The sequence below is a fragment of the Corapipo altera genome, unplaced genomic scaffold (genome assembly GCF_003945725.1).
Source record: "Corapipo altera isolate COAL_440 unplaced genomic scaffold, ASM394572v1 63, whole genome shotgun sequence".
Classification (NCBI taxonomy): domain Eukaryota; kingdom Metazoa; phylum Chordata; class Aves; order Passeriformes; family Pipridae; genus Corapipo; species Corapipo altera.
The window spans coordinates 2,856,089-2,879,578 of record NW_020884928.1 but is presented as its reverse complement, the minus strand read 5'-3'; the positions used below and the strand labels follow the sequence as shown (position 1 = coordinate 2,879,578).

The following is a 23,490-nucleotide window of genomic DNA, read 5'->3' as shown; positions in this document are numbered from 1 at the left end:
ACTTTCATTTAAATCAAATTTATAAGCAATTGGTTTCAACTTGATGGGGCTTAATGAGTTTTCAAAAGCTGAAATAAAATGTGGGGCTATGGTTTCTTAAGAACCAATGTGTTTTCTTCCATAAAGAAACATATTTAATGAAAGACAGACTTATGATCTTTCCTAAGTTTTCTGGTTGAGTGTTTTTAAGTATCTTGTCATAAATAATGGTTTAATTTCTTTTTTTTACTGGCTTATTTTGAAGCTGATCATGAATGTTGAATATGTTGATCTTGAATGTTAAACATTCAAGTTCAGAATCTGCACACCAGGTGTCTTCCTGCTCATGACTCATCACTGAACCTGTGTACTTGCACATGAGAAGAAAATCCATCTCTAGGGCATGTGGTTTCCACTTTCAGAAGCATCTGATGAAAAAGTTTTTCAGCTGTCCCAGACCTACAGGCATGTGATTTCAGTTCAGGAAGACGTGATTAGACCATCTCCATCCTAGAACTGATGAAAAAGTTAAATCTAACTCTCAGGTTTGCACTTACTTTACACTTGCAGAAGTAAAACTTTTTGTTAGATGCAATTTCGGCCAAAAATTTTAGGAGGTTGAGAGGAAGTAGATTAACCCACTGAGAGTCCCAAATGGAAACTGAAAGCTCAAGGCATTTTCAAATAGACATTAATCACACCAACTTGTGTAAGGCTGCAAGTTCATGAAGACTTTGAATTGGCATAAGACTTCACAGCCAAGAGAAGAAACAGTTTCACTCACTGCTGATCCTGCCTGCTACCTTTTTAGAGCACTGTCTGTGGGATAGCAGAAGTGCTTGTGCTGCAGTTCAGTGGAGTGATGAAGCTATTCTTTTGGTATTTTTGCTGACTTAGTTTTCTGTTCCATGAGAGGAGGGATGTGAAAGCAGGTAAAGTGGTTGGGGACAGCACATTGGATAAGGATGTGGATTTACATCACCTTGGTATGTTTATTAAACAAACTGAAGAGCTGAGAAATTGAATTTCAATGGGAAAGTGTGAGTTTGGTCTTGGAGGTAAAAAGACTGGCATAAGCATCATTAGTGGCAGATTGCTGACAATCCTTTTCAAGGTTATAAACACAAGGTGGACTTTTATTTTGGTGCCAGCCATCTGTACACAAAAGGAAGGCAGTCCTGTTCTGTGGTGGGGATTTCAAGGAAGTTTCCCCTAATAGGTAGGGAGGTGAAAGCTTTTGTGTCTGATACCAGCAATCATTTTAACAAAGAGCTTCAGAGAAAGCAATTACTGGTGGTTCTCTGGTGACTGCTACTTGGGTTTGGGCACTACAAGAGCAGTCCTGTTTCCATGTTTCCTGTGGGCAGCTGAGGAAGGAAAAGCAGCAGCAATAACATGGATTTGTACATAATTGCACTCATCCTATGCTATACCTGTACGAAGCTTTCTTGTGTTGAGAGCTTGCTGGTTTTAGTTGACATCGTACATTATTTAGTTGAGCACACACAGATAGAATCAAATCAATCACATCAGTCACACTGGTAGAAATCCTCAGCAGTGATTTTTTGAAGTGTTGCACATTCTCTATGATGGAGCGCATGCAAAGACTAAGAAGCTGTAGTTAAAGTTCATCTCCAAATAGAGGAAATGGGAAGCGAATAGAGAATTTAGGGACAAAAGTATGAATGTTCTTTAAAATCTCCATTGATCTTACCTCTTATACAGAGTTTTAAGTGACAGGAGAAAAGAGCTGATGTGACCATTTGGAAACTTACCTTCCCTGAGCCAGATAGCTTAGTGCAAAAGAGGCAACAAGCACCAGCGCAGTTCAGGAGATGATATCCCTCAGCTCTCTAGTCTAGTATTATCGCTGAGTAATAGATAGGGGGATGATCATAGAGGGTTTGATTTGACAGCTTTCTCAGTGTGTCAGTCCTGTTGATCAGACACGTCCCAACCATTATCTTCTCTGTCAAGAAAACATACTATTCTATCACACTGTATGTCAGTGTATATCATACTACAAGTTTTCCTTCTGTCATTTTGATTGATGTAGGAAGTTGCATGGCATCCTTATCTTTCACAACTCCTCCCTGACTGATGCTGTACAAAGAAGTCAGGATGCACATGTTGGTATGTCTGTTAATATCAACAAAGTCACTGTGCTGCTCGTGGTCATTTGTGGTCTTGCTTTCCTCACTGAGCTCAGGAAACTGTGTTCTGACAGTGTCAGAATCACTACAACTTCACTGTTGTAGTTGTGCAATCGCTGTTGTAGTGATTGAGCAGTGTCAGCAGCGTACACATGAAGCTGGGTCTGACCCCTTACCAGGATCCTGGTTTTCTGAAGTGTCTCACATGATGTTTGTGCACTTAAAAGGATTGCAATACCCTTTGTACTAGCTATCACTTCTTTATATTTCTGGAGGAGTCAAATCTCCAGAGGACCTTTACATAGTCTCAGTAAGAAAATCTTGGTTACTGCTAGCTACGACTTGCACTACCATATACCCCTAGTATAATTAGTAACTGAAGGTACAAGCCAGTTCCTTCTTGCTTGCATCTACAAAACATATTTCTGGTCTGAAAAAATTATGATTGTTTTTATGTATTTGCATGTCCACAGTGGATTTTAAAAAATTGTACTCATTACTGAATTCCCAAAATAGAGAGGGTGGACACACAGTTGTGTGGGCAGATTGTCAAGGAATAAATAGTACTGATGTTCACCTTTGAAAATTTCCTTTGTTGTCTAAATGTCTCAAAGTGTATAGTCAGGGTGGACATTTGAAATCTTTTCTTGCTGCCTTATTCTTAATTTCTTAACTAAGATCACTATAACCTGTGGTGAAAAAATAATTTTATTTCCTCTATTAAGAAATAAGGGTATAGGCACCTTACCTAATGAGATCATGTACTCTGAACAAGTAATTATGTTCCTCAAAAAAGGAATGTGAGTTGCCATACTGATGGCAACTTGTGAAAGTAGCAGCTTCTGGATATAAAGTTTGTACAAGAGTAAAAGTAATAATGAGTTCCCTAATGGAGCCATGACAGAAGACAGAAGGATGCCAAGCCATATGTCTACACAATCTCTAGGGAAATAAATAGAACCTGCATTATTTTGTTCAAACAAAATGCAGTAAAAAAATTGATAGGTTCTCCATTTTCTCTCTGCTGCCATTCATGACCTGCAACAACAAAAATAACTATGAGTGCAGGTGGTAGCTGAAAGCAGTTTTGTTCCTGCATCTGCCTGTGCATGCCTCCTGAATTTAATCTTTCAGGAACTTCATTTCTTAAAAAAACCCAACCAAATGTGAGCAAGACTATATTTTCTTGCTAAGATTTCATGGGAGGCAAGACTTTCTTATTGCGTCTTAGTGGTTTAATCCATGCTCTCCATTTTGTTATTCATTCAAAAGGAAGTGGGTAAAATGCTCATGGAAAAAAACTGTCACCACTCTTCTATAGGCGTCATCTGATGTGAAGAGCAGCCTATTGTGTCTTATGCAGCATACAGACGTTTTCCACCACAGCATGATGAAAAAGCCTTATTATCATTACAACTAATGTCTGTCTAAGGCTTTCTACATTAACAGGAGTCTTCTAGCTTTCCTGCCATAACTTTTATCTTTTGGATGGTGTTGAGTCAAGGGGCTACAGTTATGCTTCCCCAGCTCCTAATGTTGAAAGAAGTAAATGTGTTTTCTTTGGGCAGATCCTAAATGGCTTCTTCTTGGCAAATACAGTCCAGCCACATGTGATTATTACTTTTAGTAAGTTTAAACATAATTATGTTATAACCTGCACTTTGGTTTAGGAGGCAGGGATCACTGTTTATGTACCCTGTGATTACGTGGTATTTACCAGAGATATCCTATTGCTGTTTGTAACTTACCGTATGATTAAATGACCAACATTTATCATCAGACTGAAGTGTGCATTGTATATGTCTTCCACAATGTAGAACAATATTGTAATTTAAGTTCTTAGCTTTATAGAAATTAATTTTTGGTCTAGTTTAGTCTAAAAGCTCATCAGTTAATTGTTGGAAGACTTAGAAAAACATTTTCAATCTCAGTCATTTAGAGTTTCATTCAGATCATGTACCAAGGCATACTGAACGTATGAAAGATGACCATTCAAGTTTTTTGCAAATATCTGAAAGACATGACATGTTTTCATATGTGTTTTGCTGAAGCACAGAAATATAAACCCAGTTTCATGCTTCTGTTAGGACATGCTCCCTTGTGCTATAAGGGCTAATGTCTAGCAAGGCTAATGCTGCTGTACTACTTCAACTTCTTAAAAATGTATTAACAAACAGCCATGAAACAAGACAGAACTGTATTTACTAAGGTTTTGCAGAGATTGCAGGCAAATCAGCTTCCTACAGATGACTTTTTATGCCTATGACAAGTTGAATTCTGAACGACACAGCTACATACTACCTACTGCCTAGCCATGGCCTATTTCCACACTGACTGTATGGAACGAATGAGTTATCACAGATTTGAGGTCTTCAGATGGAAAGATTAATTCCCTTGTGCTCCTAAACCTCTGCATGCATAACTCTTAAACAGGCTGACCCTGCCAAAGTTCCTTTTCTTAAAGGGACACCCACATTTTAAAAACATGACTTGAAATGGTACCAAAGATTTTTTCCTTTTTTTTTTTAAATGACCGTAAGAGAATTCTTCCCTTTAGAATGCTTATTCACATACACAAACACTATTTTTAAAGTTGAAATCATAGAGGTGTTACTTTTACTTTATTTTTACTTTCTATTCAAACTTGAAGCTAGTATGCTTCCTATGGCAGAAATTTGTAATCATATTCTTCAAACTGGTATTGAATATTTTTTTTTGTCATTCATTCTTTATGGTCAGGTTATTAAAACCTTGGACTTGAAACTGTGATACAGCACAGGTCCTATTCTAATAGGAAGATAAGGGAAAGCTTTTTCTCTAATTAAAAGAACTAATTTGAAAAGAGAGTGTAATTACCAGTTCAACAGTGCAGATTTTCCTGACATTTTTATGGGTGTAACTTTGTTAAGTTACTTGCTTAGAGTGAAAACTTCATCTTTTTGGATCTGGGTGAATATCTTCCTCTATTAAACTACACTGAGAAAGACATTTTGCTCTTCCCATCCCCATCATGTATTACAAAGTTTGTATGATTATCCATATTGCCTATGAAAGTCTTCAGTATAGAAATTTTATAAAAAATTAAACATCATAAAGGAACACTTTATCCAGGCATTATTTCTCTTTTTGGAAGGGAAATTGGTCCATTTCCCTACGTTTTTGCAGAAGTTTTGCTTGTGTGCTTTAAATTACAGATGAATACAGTGCTTTCATGTAATGTAATTTGCTTTAATGTAAACTAATGCAGCAAAAGAGAGGAAACACAAGGGAATTACTGATGATACCAAAGCTAACATGACTTAATTCCCAAACTCTAAACACTGAGACTAATATATTCTAGTTTTTCTCCACTTATTTTTGTCTGTTCTCTGTTTCATTCTGCTCGTGTTGCTCTAAGCCAGATGTTTTCGTAGATTAACTCCACAAATTAAAAGCATAGCCCAAAATGATGGTGAGGTAGTGAGTGGATAAAGGAGACAAAGAAAGGACAAGACCAAAATTGGCTTCAACTTCAGTATACAGAGTGTCAGTTACAAGTCTGCTTGTTTTCCCTGCTTGCTGTCTGTTCCTCATCACACCAGCCTGCCACCCTTCCTTGCCAGACAACCTTTGTCCAGTGCACTAAGAGATAGATCAGCAAATTGATCTTAATCAAAAAGGTTTGATTTGGGATTCATTTATTTTTGAACCACTGTAGAGATTCATGCTCCAAAGCATTATCTGCCAGTAGTTCACTAAGAAGGGAAATAAATTGTCTAGTGTGTGACATATCCCGTTGTTTGATGAGTGGCATATCCAGTTCTGGTGATGAGACTGAAGCCACAGAAAGGGGAAGAGCTGGCTGTTTTTCCCTTACAATGGCTGCATTAGAGGGGTCCTCTTGGGAGGGATGCAGAGTTGAACTAGAGAACAGGGTAATATGCTTATATACACCCAAACTTTAACTGAGCAACACATTTGAACAAGAACCTCTTTCTCTACAGACAAACGTAACCTTCCTTCCTTGAAACCCGAGCTACACATGGACATTTACCAGCTTCTATCTCGTTGTTTTGAGCTGTATATTCACTGATGAATAGTTTTGCTTGAGGCAAACCCACGCTGCCTCAGGTCTCTGGATTCTGTATCCAACACAAACATGTGGTGGGATAATGAGGAATCGGAGGACACGTAGCTATGGGAGAATGTTGACAGTAGAGGAACCCAGAGCTAATTCCCTTCTGAAAAAATCTTGATAGAATAAAAAACATCTTTATTACATGCTATTTCAGTGGATTTTGTATGTATATATGTGAAATGTAATTTACTGGGATCTCTGAAATTTCTGTGATGCATATTAGCCTCTGGAGTCTTCCCTGACATGCTGAGTGCTGTTGTTTACATGGATGTGAATATGATATACATAGGATTAGCATAAGTAGTTTATGAAGGACTAATAGTAGTGCAATAGCATTATATAAAGGGTGTGGAATTAATCTGTACCTAGCAACCCCAAAGTTTTATTTCAAATAACATTGATTTATTGCAGTAGAAACCCAGACATTCTCCAGACTGTCTTTCTGTTATGCATAAATTTTAAGCAGACTTTTTAAAATTTAAAATTTAAAATTTTTGTCTTCTGCAACCTTGTTGCTTCAAAGTTCTACAGAATGAATGACAACCAAGTTTGATGGCGTTGAGCATTTTTCTAAACCCCATTATTCTTTCTGTAATGAATTCTTTGATACATTGGATAATAATTATTCCATCATAACCTGAAAGTCTTTCATTTTTCATTAAAGTCCTGTTATTCAAATTTTCTGTGATTTATCCAGGTAAGAAATAGCTTTTAAAGTTAGAAGGAAGAAAGAGGAGAATAAGCAAAGCAAGCAGAAAAGTTATGATAGTCATTTTTATTAGACTGTGTGGTAATACAGGAGGAGAGAGATACAACAGCAAAAGAAGAAGAAGCTGTATTGATATTACAAGTTTGATTCAAAGATGAACTCCTTTATATTAAATGTTTTCAAACATTGAAAGACTCTTTTCCTCAGTACCATCCAAACTTTTTATTGATGACAAAAGCTGTTCAGGCATGAAGATATTTTACCCAACCAGTGGAAGAGACATTTATATCAGAAATAGACTGCAAAATTAGATTTCCCTCTAACAGCTCTGTTCAAGCCTCATCCAAGGATTCAGCAATGCCAAAGTTAAAACAATGACACAACTGCTAAGATATTCGTCCCAAGTGAGATAATCCTCCTGCCAACCTCTTTTCTCTGGTTCCAGCCTGTCTAGGAACCATGTTGGTCTTTGTCTGGCTGAAGCTGAGAGGCACTTGGGAGCTATCACTCCCAAATACACTATGGTGGTATCTCACTGAGTAGATACTGTATTTCATGCCTCTATCCAAGAATTTTCCCTAAGGAAGTAAGTACATGATCAGAGAGGAATGAATACAAGTCATCAGACTCTAAATAACTTTAGGGATTCTTTCTCCTGAAGTTGAGAGAATTTGCAGTTTTGAGTCATTAAAAGTATGTGAATGGATACTTCAGTTACAATTAAATTTGCAAGTTCTGTGCAGTCTGTCACCGTCCTTACGTAAAAGGGCTTCTCTTGCTCCTGTCTTTTTCCTAGTGGTATCTAACAACTTCCTGACAAGGGATGTCAGAAGAAAAATATGTACTGGAAGAGTTTCATGATGTATTATCGCCTAAATCCCTTCACTGAGTTGCATGGGATATTAATCAGAAAGGGTTATGTTCCACCAGATCATATACTTTTCTCAAAGAGCATGAGTAGCAGGGAAGCTACAGCATGCTGGAAAACTTATTGACATTTACTCAGTGTCATACACTGCATGTTCTCAAATTTTCCAGATAATGCTTGCTTTAAGTATTAACAAAGCAGTGGGAAAAATAATGGTGAAAAGCTAATTTTCTGGCCTTTAAATATCTGCATAAGATAACACAGAAGTACGAAGAAGAGTATGAGAATTGTGGGCATCTTTTCTTTTACCATCATGAACAGACTCACAAGGAGACCTTGTAAGGTTATGCAATTAAGAAACACTGTTATACTGATGCCTTCTGGGGTTTAGCTTTCAGATAGCCCATTTTTAAGGCCAAAAGAAGAAATGAGTTGGACATTCAATCTAGTCAAGCAAAAGCAAAGCAAAAAAGTATGTATAATCTGTCTCTAATTCATTTTTCCCAGAAGACTGGGAAAAAATCATAAAATAACATGAGAGATTGGTTCATTTTACACTGATCTTGAAAGCTCGTTAAGGTATTTAACTTTCACGGATTGTCTGAGGAATCTAGAGTTGCTGTTATGCTTTTGTTTAATTACTCTGTAATCTTCATGCAATTACAGTGATGATAACAGTCTTCTACAGACATAACAATAAATTAGCCATCTGGGGGAAAATGACATTACTTAAAGCTTACTTCAGTGAAGTATGAAAGAAAAATTAATATGGCTATATAGGACAAGACGTGAAAATAAATTGCATTATCTGTTTCTAAAATTCAGCATTCTAATGTATTTTAGGGGCTTAGTAGAATAACATTCTTGAATTTGCTTCATAATGAAATGGTGAAGAAATATCATGAAAATCACAGGGAAAACACAGTTTAGCATGGCTGAAAAAGATACAGTGCAGCATTTTGCAGGCTATGCTTTTTACACCTATGCAATAATTGTCAACTTTGCCAAATAAATACATGAGCAACACAACTCCTGATGTTTTATTTCCCCACATCTTGCCATCTTTCGATTGAATGTAAATGTCTCTTTTGAGTCCTTGTGTAGTTTATTTCCAAAAACAAGAATAGATTGATCAGGTTTTTACTGTTACTGCTGAAGAGAAAAAAAAGAACATAAGGTGAAAATGTGGTGTGTCAGAAACAGTGAGACATGAAAACATCCTGAAAATAAAATGCAAGTCAAAATTCTCAGCAGTATTAAATAAAAGAATTACAAAAAATTCTATATCCCACTGGGGTTTCAACCGAAGAGAAAACTTGCAGCTCTGAGTTTTCTTAACTGAGATATCATGTATGATCATAAATTGCTGGTAAATATTTTGAAAAGATAGTTTGAAATGGAAAAAATATGTGACCACTTTACAGACAGAGACAATTTTACCAGTTGATAAAGCTTGAATACATTTTTGTTGGTTAGGGAGCTGTTTTCTTTTTCTCAATAAATTTCTATGAAGTTGCTTATAATTGTACTAAGGTAAATTAAATGAAGGACTTGAATTAAAATGATGTAATAACTAGTTCAAGAACATATTTATACTGTGTCCATGCAAACAAATGTCTTCTAACCTAGTAAGAAGGTGCATTTGAAGCAGTAATGTTGTTATCACCTAGAGAAGAGTAGCTGTAACAAAAGGGTTGAATTGTTCCCTACCACATAGAAAAATTATATGTATTTTCTAAAGAAATAAAAGAATAAGAAATGAGCAGGGAGAGGTGTTAATGTGTGGGGAATAGTCTTTTACGGGAGAAGCCTAGTTTTTATAGCCTAGATTACATGTGTCACAAATCATAATTTATTCCCATTTGAACAGAACAGAGGTTTTTGCAAATAAGATAGTTTGTGTGCTGCAAGTGAAATGAGTTATCCTGAATAAAAGAATGTCAGTGTTTTATTAGGTGCTGATTTTTAATCAAAAAATCCTTTAGAAAATCCTTTAGAAGTGAGTACTTAAGAACTAGTTGTTTTTAAGGTACCATTTTCCAGTGATAAAACAATTTAGAAATCTCTGACACTTTAAAAACAAAAACCTCAGTCTTACAAGATGTATATATAAACTCTCATGTCCTACATCTCAGTCTCTATCTCTGTTCTATGTTTTTCCTACTGTCCAGGCAAATAGTTATTTAACAAGAGAATTCAATACACCTTTTTACGTTACCAGTTATCATAGTCAATTGGAGAACACAGAAGAATTTTTGATCCACTTTCCGATTTCTTTATTTGGCAAAAAAATATCTCTGACAGCTGGAGATGTTAAGATGGAATATAAATCACTTTTAGGATATGAGGGGTTTTTACACACCATTAAGTTGTGAGCAGCTTATCTTTGTCTTCGTTGGCAATGCCCAACGCTGACAGAAATCAGACATTAAACACTTCTTTGTCCCCACAGTTGGCTATGGTGGGTTTTTTAAACAACCCCAAGGTAAGTCTCATAGTTTCTCTCCTATTTTCTTCTTCATTAGATATAGGGAAGTCGATAAACAAATGAAGTAGATAACATAGCCCATTTTATGGCAGTCTTTCAACAACATATAATTGTTAGATTGGGGGTAAAACTGTGAAAATTGTGGTTACTCTTAGTCTGTACAGTACTGTACTTGTGCTGACTCTGGTTTCCATCAAAAATGGGTAATGAACTCAGTCTAAGATGGCAAATACAGAGTAGAAGTTCTGCTACCCATTGAGGTAGCTTTGAGCTCATATAAAGTACCACCAAACGCCCCAGGGCAGATCCTCTCAGAAGGCTTTGATTTTGCTGAGACCAAAAGAAAAGCTATCAGAGAGTTGGGAAGCTCCAGTTCCTCTGCAGTTTTCTCTGTTGGCTGCGCAAACAGTTTTCAAAGTGTTTTGGAGGAAAATGAGCATCAGAAGTCTCTTACTTTCACCCTGCTTAAGTGAGAAAATGAACAGGGAGAAATGAAAGGAATGATGCCTCTGTGCAACAAGACATTTTGGGAGGGTGGCAGGGGGCATGGTGAGAGTGTGTTGTTACTCCTCTCAAAGCTTGTTGCATATATGAATATACAAGCTGAAATCAAGGCTTTAACTTGAGTGATCTGGATTGGAGCCTACCCTCTCAGGAAAACCACTTTCCTCTGGTTCCCTATTTCGGAAGCTGCTCTGCTATATTCCTTCTAGTTTATATGCTGCAAAGGCGTTCGAGTAAACCCACAGTGAACTGTGGACTGGAAAGGCAGCACTGCCTTTGCCTAGGACAGTCTCTGTCATGCAAAACCTTTCATTGTTCAGCCACTGTTTGCAGGCCCTTTCTTTTCTAGCTTGGTAACCACAGCTTGTTGTTTTACTGCGGGTTTTAACATATGGTTTTACTTAACATTAGCTACTTGATAAAGAAATGAACTTTTTTTTTCCAAATCAATCTTATGGTTTTTTCTACATTTAATATTTTATATGAGGTGGTTAGATTTGTTCTCTGTTTTGAGCTCCTAGGATTTGTTCATTTGTATATTTTAAATGCATATCTTTTCATTTAGTCTTAAATTCCAAGTATCATCTTTTCACTTTTCTGATCTGGAATTAATTAAGGTGTCTCAAGAAAAGTGTACATCCTCCATCTTTTGATTCCCTGTGAGCCAACACTGTATGGTAGAAAAAACCTTCTCTGGGGACTCTAAGACACACTTCAGATTAAGTCAACCAATGTGGAACTGCATCAATTAATTGCCTTTAAAACACACCAGGCTTTGGAGATCATTAAAATAATATTGATGCCTGTACCTGAAACAAAAGATGCATGAACCAACTTGTACTATAATGGCAAAACCACCTGATAAGTATAGTTGATTTATGGAGATTTGATGGAACTCATGTGCCATTCAGTCAAGTTCTCAAATTCTCCAGAATTGTGAAAAGAAGGGAATGATAATTGTAGGGGATTTAGAGGCCTGAGTCAAACTGCTTATTGGCAGCTGTACAAATAGCTTTTGAGTATTCCTATTCTTGTCAAATGCATTGTTTAGTATTTCAGGTTGAAACTAGTATTGTTCCAGGTGTTTATTTCCAACAAAAATTATCTCGGAGAATAAGCAAAATTTTATGTGCTTTTTATGAAAACAATATCATGGCTATTTGAAGGCATAATTCCACATCAACTTATTGAGCACCAGCAGACACAATTATTCTTTTTCTGTAGATTGTTTTCTTTATGCCAGAACATTTTTCCCTTTTTAGAAGACAAAATTATATTATATATTATATGTTATATATTATATGTTATATATTATATGTTATATATAATATATTATATATTATATAATATATATTATATATTATATATTATATTATGCAGTGTGAATAACCTAACCTGGACAAGAGCTAGCAATTACTGAGGGTAAGATTGGTACTTTAAGTGCTCTGTTTCAGCTGCAATTTTCTACCTATCTTTTACTAAAATATCACTAATCTAAAAATAAATAAATAAACCTCTTTACAAGATACAAGAAACTCCAGTAATTCAGGAGAATTGTGTTATTTTTGTGAATTACCTAAAATAGTTGCTATATAAAATAAATATGGAAGAGGTAATATATAAAACAGGAACAGCACCTTCAGGATGGACAAGGGATCAAACCCAACCAGCACGGGTTTAGGAAGGGCAGGTGCTGTCTGACCAACCTGATCTCCTTTTATGATCAGGTGACCTACTTGATGGATGAGGGGAAGGCTGTGGATGTGGTCTATCTGGACTTCAGCAAAACCTTTAACACCGTCTCCCACAGCATTCTCCTGAAAAAGCTGGCAGGACACAGCTTGGACAGGGGCACTCTGTGCTTTGTTAGAAACTGGCTGGAGGGCCGGGCCCAGAGCATGGTGGTGAACAGTGCTGCATCCAGTTGGTGGCTGGTCACTAGTGGTGTCCCCAAGGGATCAGTGTTGGACCCAGTTCTATTTAATATCTTTGTTGATGATTTACATGAGGGGATTGAGTCCACTATCAGCAAATTTACAGATGACACTAAGCTAGGGAGAGTGTTGATCAGCTGGAAGGCAGGAGGGCTCTGCAGAGGGACCAGGACAGGCTGGAGAATTGGGCTGATTCCAACGGGATGAGGTTCAACAAGGCCAAGTACCAGATCCTGCACTTTGGCCACAACAACCCCCTGCAGCGCTACAGGCTGGGCACAGAGTGGCTGGAGAGCAGCCAGGCAGAAAGGGACCTGGGAGTTTGGATTGACAGGAAGCTGAACATGAGCCAGCAGTGTGCCCAGGTGGCCGAGAAGGCCAATGGCATCCTGGCCTGGATCAGGAACAGTGTGGCCAGTAGGACCAGGGAAGAGATTCTTCCCCTGTACTCAGCGCTGGTGAGGCCACAGCTGGAGTACTGTGTCCAGTTCTGGGCCCCTGAGTTCAGGAAGGATACTGAGGTGCTGGAGCAGGTCCAGAGAAGAGCAACGCGGCTGGTGAAGGGACTTGAGCACAAGTCCTGTGAGGAGAGTCTGAGGGAGCTGGGGTTCTTTAGCCTGGAAAAGAGGATGCTCAGGGGAAACCTCGTCACTCTCTACAACTCCCTGAAAGGAGGTTGTAACCAGATACGGGTTGGTCTCTTCTCCCAGGCAACTATCAGTAAGACAAGAGGGCATGGTCTTAAGCTGTGCCAGGAGAGGTTTAGGTTAGATATTAGGAAGAAATTCTTTACAGAGAGGGTAATCAGGCATTGGAGTGGGCTACCCAGGGAAGTGGTGGACATCTTTAAGATCATAGAATCATAGAATCATAGAATAGATTGGGTTGGAAAAGACCTCCAAGATCATCAAGTCCAACCCCTGATCCAACTCCAATTACTGTATCATGGCACTAAGGGCCACGTCCAATCTCTTTTTAAAAACCTCTAGGGATGGTGAATCCACCACCTCTCTGGGTAGGCCGTTCCAATGCCTGATAACCCTCTCTGTAAAGAATTTCTTCCTAAAGATGAGAGTGGATGTGGCACTTAGTGCCATGGTCTAGTAACCATGGCAGTGTTGGATCAAGGGTTGGACTTGATGATCTCAAAGGTCTTTTCCAACCTGGCTACTTCTATGATTCTATGATTAGGTTGTCTTAGGATGTATTGTGGGTTGTGGCAAGGTTTAAGTAGTGTGGTGGTTGCCTTTATAGAATGACATGAGGCACTGCCCTGTGTCAGACAGAGACAGATCCAACCAGCTCCAGTGAACCCACTACAGGAAACAGCTGAGCCCATGAACCACCTTGGTGGCACCTCCAGGGGAACATATTTAAGAAAGGTTAAAAAATGTTGCACATCAGTCAGGATTGAAGGAAAAAGCATGAGAAATAAAACTGTGAACACCAAGGGAAGAGAGAGAAGAAGAAGGAGGAGATCATCCAGGCACTGAAGCATCTGTGGAGGAGACAAGGCTGGAGCAGTTATTTCTCTGCAGACCGTGGAAGAGCCACACTGAAGCAGATATCTGTGCTGCAGCCTGTGAAGGACCCTACATTGGAAAGGTGGAACTGTCCTAAAGGAACCATGGAGGACCCACAGTGGAGCAGTCTTATCCTAAAGGATTGCAGCCCATGGGAAAATTCTACAGTGAAATAGGAAAAAAAAAAGCTAGGAGAAAGGAGTGACACAGATTAAGTGTTATGAACTGACCACAATTCCCATTCCCCATCCCGCTGCACTGCTTGATGGGGAGGAGAAGGTAGAGAGGTCAGGAATAAAGGAGTGGCACTAAGTCTGGGAAAAAGGGAGGGGTGGAGGGAAGGTGTTTTAATCTGTCTTTCTCACTATGTGAGCCTGTTTTATCTAGCAGCAAAATAAATTAATTTTCCCCAAATCACTTCTATCTTGCCCATGACAGTAATTGCCAAGTGTTCTCCCAGTCTATATCTGAACACAGATTTTTTCATCTTATTTTGTCCTCCTATCCTTGTGAGGAAGGGTTGTGAGAGAGCAGTCGGGTGGGCACGTGGCAGATGGCAAAGTTAATTCCACCACATAGATAGACTGAACTGGCATTATAACTTTGAAATAGTACAGGGCACCTAAAATATATACTCTCAAAACGGAGCCTACTCGTCACAAGTACAATTCATTTATACCCTTATCCAATATGCTTTTAAGATATGACCAGTTGTTTCATATATTTAAAAATAAATTACATGTGGAATTACAACCTAAAGTGGATTTTGTTCTAATTCAGCTAAATACTGAAAGGCAAAAGCAGTTTATCATACTGTCACCTAGATATCAGGCTCAGATTTATGTAGTCTTTCATACAAGGTCTTAGAAGGTTTGTACTAAAAGTTAGTTATCAACTAACTTAGAAGATGGTTATCAACCGAGATATTTCATTTTCTTTTATTATCTGTATATCCCATATCCTATCATCTTTATAGACACACAATAGCAACTTCAAAGGACTCATTGCCTATTCAGCTTTGAACCTATATTCTGTTATTCTGTACACTTGGCAAATATTGTCAAAAACTTTCTAAGTCATACTGAGTTTGTGCACAGCTAGGAGTATAAAAAAAAAGAAACCACAGGAATCTTATGTGCAGAATGTTATATTCTTGTACATGAAATGTTCTTTGTAAATCTAATATGCTAATGTGCAACAGATAAGGAGCATATTTTGGAATGGATAAATTCAGATGTAAAATGCATTTTTAAATAAATTCAGTGTCCTGCATCAGGTGGAAATGTGCTTTCATAGTTAAGTGGTTACATACATATTTTTCCCCCTATTTGTGTGAGTGTAAATTTGTACACTACAAGAACTAGAAGTGTACCCTTCTTGATTTACAAGTGGTTTTAGTATTATTTCAACCTTATTTTTAGTCAAATTTATGTGTACATACTAAACATACAAAATGCTGAGCACTCTCCTATTTGTCTTCATTCCAGTATTTAGGAACATATTATGCTTCTAGGTATAATGCTTGTGGAGAGTTTTGGAAAAGAGCTCTACCGACACCTCCCACAAAAGACTGATTAAGTGGTTCAGGAAATTGTAGGTCTGAAAAATTCTTCCTTGACTAAGTAAATCTACCATAAGCATTTACCACTGTCAGAAAATTAGGTCACAGATAATATAAGCCAATTTTCTGTGGAATTCCATTCAGAAATAAGTTAATTTTACATTTACTGCTTTCTTTAAGTTGTAGTGACAATGATAAAATGTCCATGATCAACAGTGGCTTCAGCTTTTGAATCTCTAGGATGATTTGAAATTACTTTGTGTTTCTTTTCAAGTTGTTCCAATGCATGCCTGGAGCTCTCATTAGAGTGATCTTCATGCAAGGCCTGCCCGCTTCCCAGCTATCAGCCACCTCCTGCTTTCCATTTTTGTCTATAGTAAAGCTGCATCCGGCAAACCCTTGGAAATACACGCTGTGGTTACTAATTACTTGGGCTGATTTACTTAGTTATGTGTTCCAGCACAACTAAGTCCTTTCTTTCCCTATTGTATCTGCCTCATTATTAGTTATAATGGTGACATTTATACTGTAAATGGGATGGAAGCATGAAAGGGAAACTGTGTGTAAGGATAGGACCGTTGTGCAAGGGATGAATAAGTACTGAACTGTTAAGGCTAATTGTAATATAAGAGTATGACTTCAAAGGTTTTGTTTGTATTGTCTTCAAAATATTTTTGAGGAAGGGTTTCAAGGTTATAGACCCACCCACAGCTGTGTTAAAATATGTGTGCAGATGAGCACAGGGATAATAAGCAGCACATAATATGAGGTATATTTCTATGAAATTGCATGTATTTAGAATGTCTAAATAAGAATAAAAAATTATTTCTCAAGGGAATGACATTTAAGAAGCAGACAATAATAAAAACAAAATAATGAAAATACATTTCAGGGACTATACTTTGGCAAGACAGTTGGCTGTCCTAAAATAACAACTTATAGAGTAAAATTCCAGCCACACTTATATTTTCTGAAAATTCAAGTTTATAAATTACTTGTAAATATGTAAGGGTAGATATTTTTTTAATTTATGTTTCTCTCTCCATATCAATTACCAAAAAGAAAAGTGATACTTAGATATTCAGTTAAAGGAATCCGCCCTCCACTCTTCTCCCCTCCCCACCCCCTCTCCACACCCCTCCCAAAAAAAGAAGTTTTAGTTTAGTCCTAAGACTTAATTTAGTAGTTAGGGAGTGTCCAGATATTAAAATACTGTATCTTTCTGATACACAGATGTGTTTTAACGGAAGAAAAAGCAGCTTGATTCCTAGCTTACCCCTTTGTCAGATGCCAAAACTTGCAACCAAATTTTTTGTTGTATTTTCTCCACACTTGACTTTTTCTTAGCTCTCCTATCACCTCCACATTAGTTGACTTCACAGAACTTGATTTTAAATACTAGCAGCCATGCAGAAGAATTATTCCAGAGAACCACCTTTCTTGTTTGTTTCTTTGTAGCATCTTATGACTTCTAGAACTAGTTCCGTGAACAGTTATCAAGAATTTAACTACATATTTCAGGAGAGGACAGGAGTAGATGGATGGCTAAAGCACTCCATAAAATCACTGTTTGTCGTGCACTCAGCGATTTCCTGTATCATATCAAATAAGTCTATCATCTCACAGTGGTTAAGATGGAGATACCACTATTAACAAAGTGAGGTTGCACATTAATAGTTTTTAGATAGCATCTCTTAACAGGAGATTTGATCAGGTTTGTATTTAGTTCTGGAATTTCAGAACTGTGTTTTAGGGATAGATTTGCATACTCCTACATAGTGTGTTGCATTACCATAATACTTAATGTGAGAAGAAAGGACTTCTTGGGTTTGACAGTGGAAGGAATTGCGGAGGAAGAAAGACTCTCAATACGATTGAAGATAGTAAAAAAAATCCACAAACCAGTGCAAATACTGTTGCAGTGAATAGTATCATTTGCCAGTAAAAAATTAAATATCTTTGAGATGTCTTTCAAATAAAATTTTTCATATTAGAAAATATTCTAATATTCTTCTTGTTGTTGAGCTGTTTGCTGTTGGAATATACTTCATTGACTCAATAGAAGGAGAAAAAGCAAACATTTCACGTAAGGCACCATCTGGTAAACACTTTAGGAGGAGAGGTAATATCAAACCTTAGTTTTGAAGCTCTGCCTGTAGTCAAATCAAGTTAAAGGCAAAGGCTAAAACAAACATAAACAACATTTGTAGACCATCTACTGTTTAAAATTGAAGAGGTTTCCTGCCATTAAAAGACACAAATTTTTGCTTTGAAAAAAACTGCAGGATTACTGTATTCACCATAGATGACTGTTCTTCTTTCAAATGAAGGTCTCCAATTCCAAACCACCAGAGGTTTTTGATGGAAGAAGCTCACTATTAATCTGCAGACTATGGTTGATTCAGGAGTGAATAGGATAAACTAGTGAGACCTGACACTGCAGAGAATGTAGTAGAAATGTTACTTGGCTTATAATCCTGAAATAGTCCTATCTGTTCCACTCTTCATCTAAATTTTAGATGAAATAGTCTCTTAGCGTCTCTAGAAATATGAACAAGGGTTAGAATAACTTTTGAAGAGGTCACAAATTGCAAAAGCAAAACAAACAAGATTTTTGGAAAGGATAGAAGAAACCACTATGGAATATGCCTGCTGGTAAATGGCTCATTTTCACAATGCCACATAGTTGCATATTTTCCTTAACTGGAGTTATTCCTCCTTGAGTTTTCTTTGGTTTTATTTCTGTATGAGAACTTCCTTCTTGAACTACTTGTTCCACTGTTCATTTTGAATCTTATTCTTCTTGCAGCCATGACAGAGGTTTTCCTGACATTTTAGCTCTTATTTAATTCACTATAAAATTTTGGGATTAATTTCTCTCAGATGACCCTCTAATGCTCTGGCAATGCCTAACTCAACCTGCCATTCTATATATCTTTCCAGAATTTACTGAAATGGTCTCAATTTTTTTTTTATTGTAGGTTTCATATATACTGGAGAAGTTGTACATCGAATGCTAACAGCTACCCAATATATTGCACCCTTAATGGCAAATTTTGACCCCAGTGTATCAAGAAATTCAACAGTCAGATACTTTGATAATGGTATGTAGCAGTCCTTCATAAATGAATGTGTCTGTATCCCTTGGCTCTTCTTATTTTCTTAACTATTTTTGAGAGAAACATTGAAGATTTTTCAAAATTTTTTTTTGTTTTTTTTTTAACTCCCAGGCTGTATAACGGATATAGCTAGACATACATAAACAGTTCTTAATTTAGAAAGCAGTTAAAGAGTCATGAATGCTTTTTCCTTATCAAACAGATATCTTCTGGAGGTTGAAGTGCATCAACTCAAACTAGCAATGCATTTTATCAGCTTTAAAAGGAAAAATCTGTCTTGTATAAAAGTGTAAGTTCCTGCTATTTCAAAATATATATATATATAGAGAGAGAGAGGTAGTAAATACCATTTACCCGCTACCTAAAATGAAAATAGCATTTGTGGAATGCAATAGCAAGAATACACGGAAACAGGGCAGGCATAAGGTTAATAAACCTGTCAATGACTAAGTGCATGGAGTCCCAGAACTGGAATCCAGGATGTTCATCTACACCATAAATTCTCATCAGTTCCTTGTAAAAAAAATTGAAAGAGTAAAAGGCTAACTGCAGTGTTATACTTGAAACTCTGTGAGATATTTCAAAGGCCTTGAATGTGTGGATATTTTTCTCTTGAATTCAGTTATAATCGATTTTTCAGAAACATAATCCATGTGGTTAAAAGGCATCTGGTGCCTTACTTCAGACCTTTAGTGATCAACTACAGTGGCAGTGACTGTCTATTCTGAATTTAAAACTTAGACAATTCAGTATCATGACTTAATATCATCAAATCCATGATTTTTAAATCTTCCTGGATACACATGGATTAATCTGTATCTTTATTTATAGTGAATTTAAGCATAAATTTACAGCATGTTCAAAACATATTGTATTTCCAACCAGGCGTGTTACTTTTTGTTTTTTAGAACAGTGATCAATATGTATTGTATAACTTTTGTACCTAGTCATAACCTTTTTACAATCTAGTCATTGCAGCATGTTTGTTAAAAACCCAATAAAATACTTACATGAGAAAATCCTACTCTTTACATGAAGAATTTCAAAGAGAAAAAATATAATTTTGATTTCATAAATTATTTAACATTATAGCCTGAGATTTTTCATCTTTTCTTAAAGAATCTGAGGATTCTGGGGAAGATATTGCTAATTCTCATTGTATTCCAGACTTCTAATCTTCATACGAGGTGAATCAAGCTGTATCACATGGCTTTCATGACAAGGTTAAACAGTTCTTTGAGATTTTGGATCTCCTTTCATGTGTAAGGCATGATCTTTTGAACTCCATGTGCTTTAGGACAAAGAATTGGCTATCTCACCACAAATAAAAAGGAACTGAGCAGATTGTATCTTCAGCACCTTATTTCGTACTTCCATGTTTTCTCCCCATGAATAAGTGTGCTGCTTTACAGCGGCATCTGTAGTAGGCAAGCACAAAGCATGGGGTCCATCAAGGTCTCGCTGACAGAGCTCACTGCAAGGAGTTTAGGCACACACAAATCTTCCTAAAAGCCCTGGGGTGACAGTGTTGGTGGCAGACGATTTTTATTTTTGGGTAGGGGTCTGATATGCACATGGATCTGAAGTACTCAAAGACCAACCATAAGAAATTCTGGTTGTTTTTATTCCAATAATTTTATAATTATTAATTATATATTAAAATGTAAATATTATAATATTATTATATAATACACATATTTTTTAAAGTCAACCTGCCTTTAAATAAAATTTAATACAATCATAAATAAATATTCAGAAAGCAGTTAATGAGTGTGGTCACAAAGCAAAAAATGTACTGTGTGCACAATTAATGAGTATGTACTACATCTGTGAAAGACACAAAGGACAATAATGTGCTGGACTTAGTGCTGTGTGAACCCAAACTTTCTATGCTCATAGTTTCATGACTCCACCTGCCAAGACGTGTTCATGGGAGTTACATCACAGAAGATTTGTGACAAAAGATGTTTCAAGGATATATCAAAAATATTTTGAGCTGGGTATGTACGGAACCATCATGAACGCTCCAAGAAGAAAGGAAATTAAAGTGTGAATTAAAGGACATGACTCCATTAATGCCGAAGAGAGAAGCTGTTGAGGAATCCGTATAAAGACAAAAATGTCGGTTTTCGTAAACACAGTTTTGGTGATAAGTGTCTTTCAGTCAAGCTACTTGAAAATAACCTTCAACATCTATAAAACATGCTCACAGGGTATGCAAGTTGCTTGGGGTACATTTTTGCTGTGGTAAGTGGATATTCAGGTAGTGAACTCCCATGAATATTAACAAGCCTCTTGCAACTAAATCTCTGCATACCAGACTCAATATTTACCCTATGCATGAATTCTTAGTGAGTTTGATTTAAACTACATTTATTTAATGCAAATACCTAACATTTTTCAACTTGCAGAACCTCAGCAAGGACTTACACCATGCAGAAAAAAGTTAATGCTCTTTAATTAATGCATAGTTAATGGAAGAATTCAAATTCCTGAAATAAGAACTTTTACTAAGCAGGTGATACTATTAACACTTCACATTTCAAAGTCATCTGGGTTTATGTATATGGTGCAAAAAAGATCCTGCAGAGAAGTGGTAATGTCAGCACACCTGAACCTGAGTGCTGGATCCTACCTTTAGTGATTGTTGATTCCAGACATGTTACTTGTCCACTGCTGTTTTAGCGATAGTTGAGGTGCTTATGTGTGGCACTGTGGTGTCTACATGTAAGAGGATTTCAGTTGCAACTTGAATTTTTAATATCTTTGGCATTTCAAGGTGTGGAGCTGAAAGTTGATAAAAAGAGACTAGTCACTGTTCTTGTTTCAAGTAACTGAAGTTGAGTACTTTTCCTACAGTCAGTTAATGTATTTCTTACATTTTTTCTTCCCTTTGCCTCTCTACCCCCACTCTGGGGTTCACAGGCACAGCACTAGTTGTCCAGTGGGACCATGTACATCTGCAGGATAATTACAACCTGGGCAGTTTTACTTTTCAGGCCACCCTTCTCAATGATGGGCGTATCATTTTCGGCTACAAAGAAGTAAGTCGAATCTAAAAATTATCATTTAAGTGGACAAATTATATCTGCCAGGATTTTCCCTGGGGGGGAAAGAGGGAAGGTAATTTTTTTCTGGGGGGGAAGGTATTTGAAACATCAGCTATAAGATCATTTCATTATATTGTTCATAAGATCACTATTTTGCTAAAAATAATGTTTTATTGTAAAAATGTTGTTCATATGATGGACTTAAAAACCATCAACATGACTCAAATGTGTTACTCCTGGATTTCAACTGGACTTTTTTGGGTGGTTGTACGTGTTGAGTGTTTAGTATATTCTTGGGTTTTTAAGTAAATTCCTCTTGGGTTTTAAAAGGTTGGGTCTAATTTGCTAAATTAATTCACCGAATTTTGACCTATTTGAAAATACTCTAGAATCAATGGTTAGTATTAAAAGGTCACCTTTTTCCTGCAGCTGTCATTTCTAGCAACTCACATATTTCAAAGTTCATATATTTCAAATGAGAAATAACTGGTTTGTATCACTAGATCTTTGAGGTTTTCCATCTGTTTGGTGATAAAACTGCTTAGATGGAGGCCATTTGGTTTGGCTTTATAGCAGTATTATGTTGTATTGGATGGCCTTTTCTGCATTCTCCAGGTGTTTCAGAATTCCAGTTGTTGCTTTAGGTGATTTTCTTTTCTTTCTAGAGTTCTGGAGGCTGTAGCCTAGTTGAATTTTGGTACTTTTGCCAGGAAATGTTGGAGCAGATGATCCTTGAAGTCCCCTTTCAGCCTGGTATTCTATGATTCAATGACTCTGTGATTCATGCAAATGAGAATCAGAAAGTAGACAAATGAGAATCAGAAAGTAGACAAGCTCAAATCTCTAGGGTCAAAGAAGAATTTCTTTTTCTTTCTTTCTTTCTTTCTTTCTTTCTCTTTCTTTCTTTCTCTTTCTTTCTTTCTTTCTTTCTTTCTTTCTTTCTTTCTTTCTTTCTCATTAGTTTGTTTTGGTTTGGTTTTTGGTTTGGTTTTGTCAGTTTAATCTCAGTTTGGCATGCAAACTGTGACTTTCTCTTCAAGATGTAAGTCTCTGTTATACTCCTTGTGGTAAAAGAAATGTAATCAGTGATACAACTGATTGTCCAGCCTCCGTTTTCTTTTCTCTCTCTGATGTATTGTAGCCATGCACCTTTAATGTAGCAGAAATATCTTCTATCCCCTTCTCTAGAAAGCTAGAGAGGATCTGGGTTAGTTTACTAGCAGCAGTCATATCTTCACCTCGCAGTCATATCTTTGCACCTTGCTGCAGAATGCTCAATCTGTTTTGTAGGAGCAAGAAACTTCTGGTATACCCACATACCTGGCTATCCTTTTTTTATAAAAGACGTGCTGATGCAAGGTCTGCTTAGGTTCTTTTCCTGAATGTTAGGTACAGGCTAGAGTCTTCATCTATAAAAATGCAGTTTATTTGCATCTTGAATCCAACTTCATGTGAGCTTTACTCTATATAGTACTATAGAGCTTA

At 36.9% G+C, this 23,490-nt stretch overlaps 1 protein-coding gene across 1 annotated transcript in view; it reads left to right on the top strand.

The window, feature by feature from the left end:
* The window catches only part of PLXDC2 (plexin domain containing 2), a 255,655-nt gene that overhangs the window by 166,643 nt on the left and 65,522 nt on the right, over window positions 1–23,490 (top strand). The window contains exons 5-6 of the mRNA XM_027658758.1: window positions 18,818–18,940; window positions 21,881–21,999. Of these exons, the coding sequence (XP_027514559.1) occupies window positions 18,818–18,940; window positions 21,881–21,999 (242 nt within the window). The remainder of the gene's footprint in view (window positions 1–18,817; window positions 18,941–21,880; window positions 22,000–23,490) is intronic.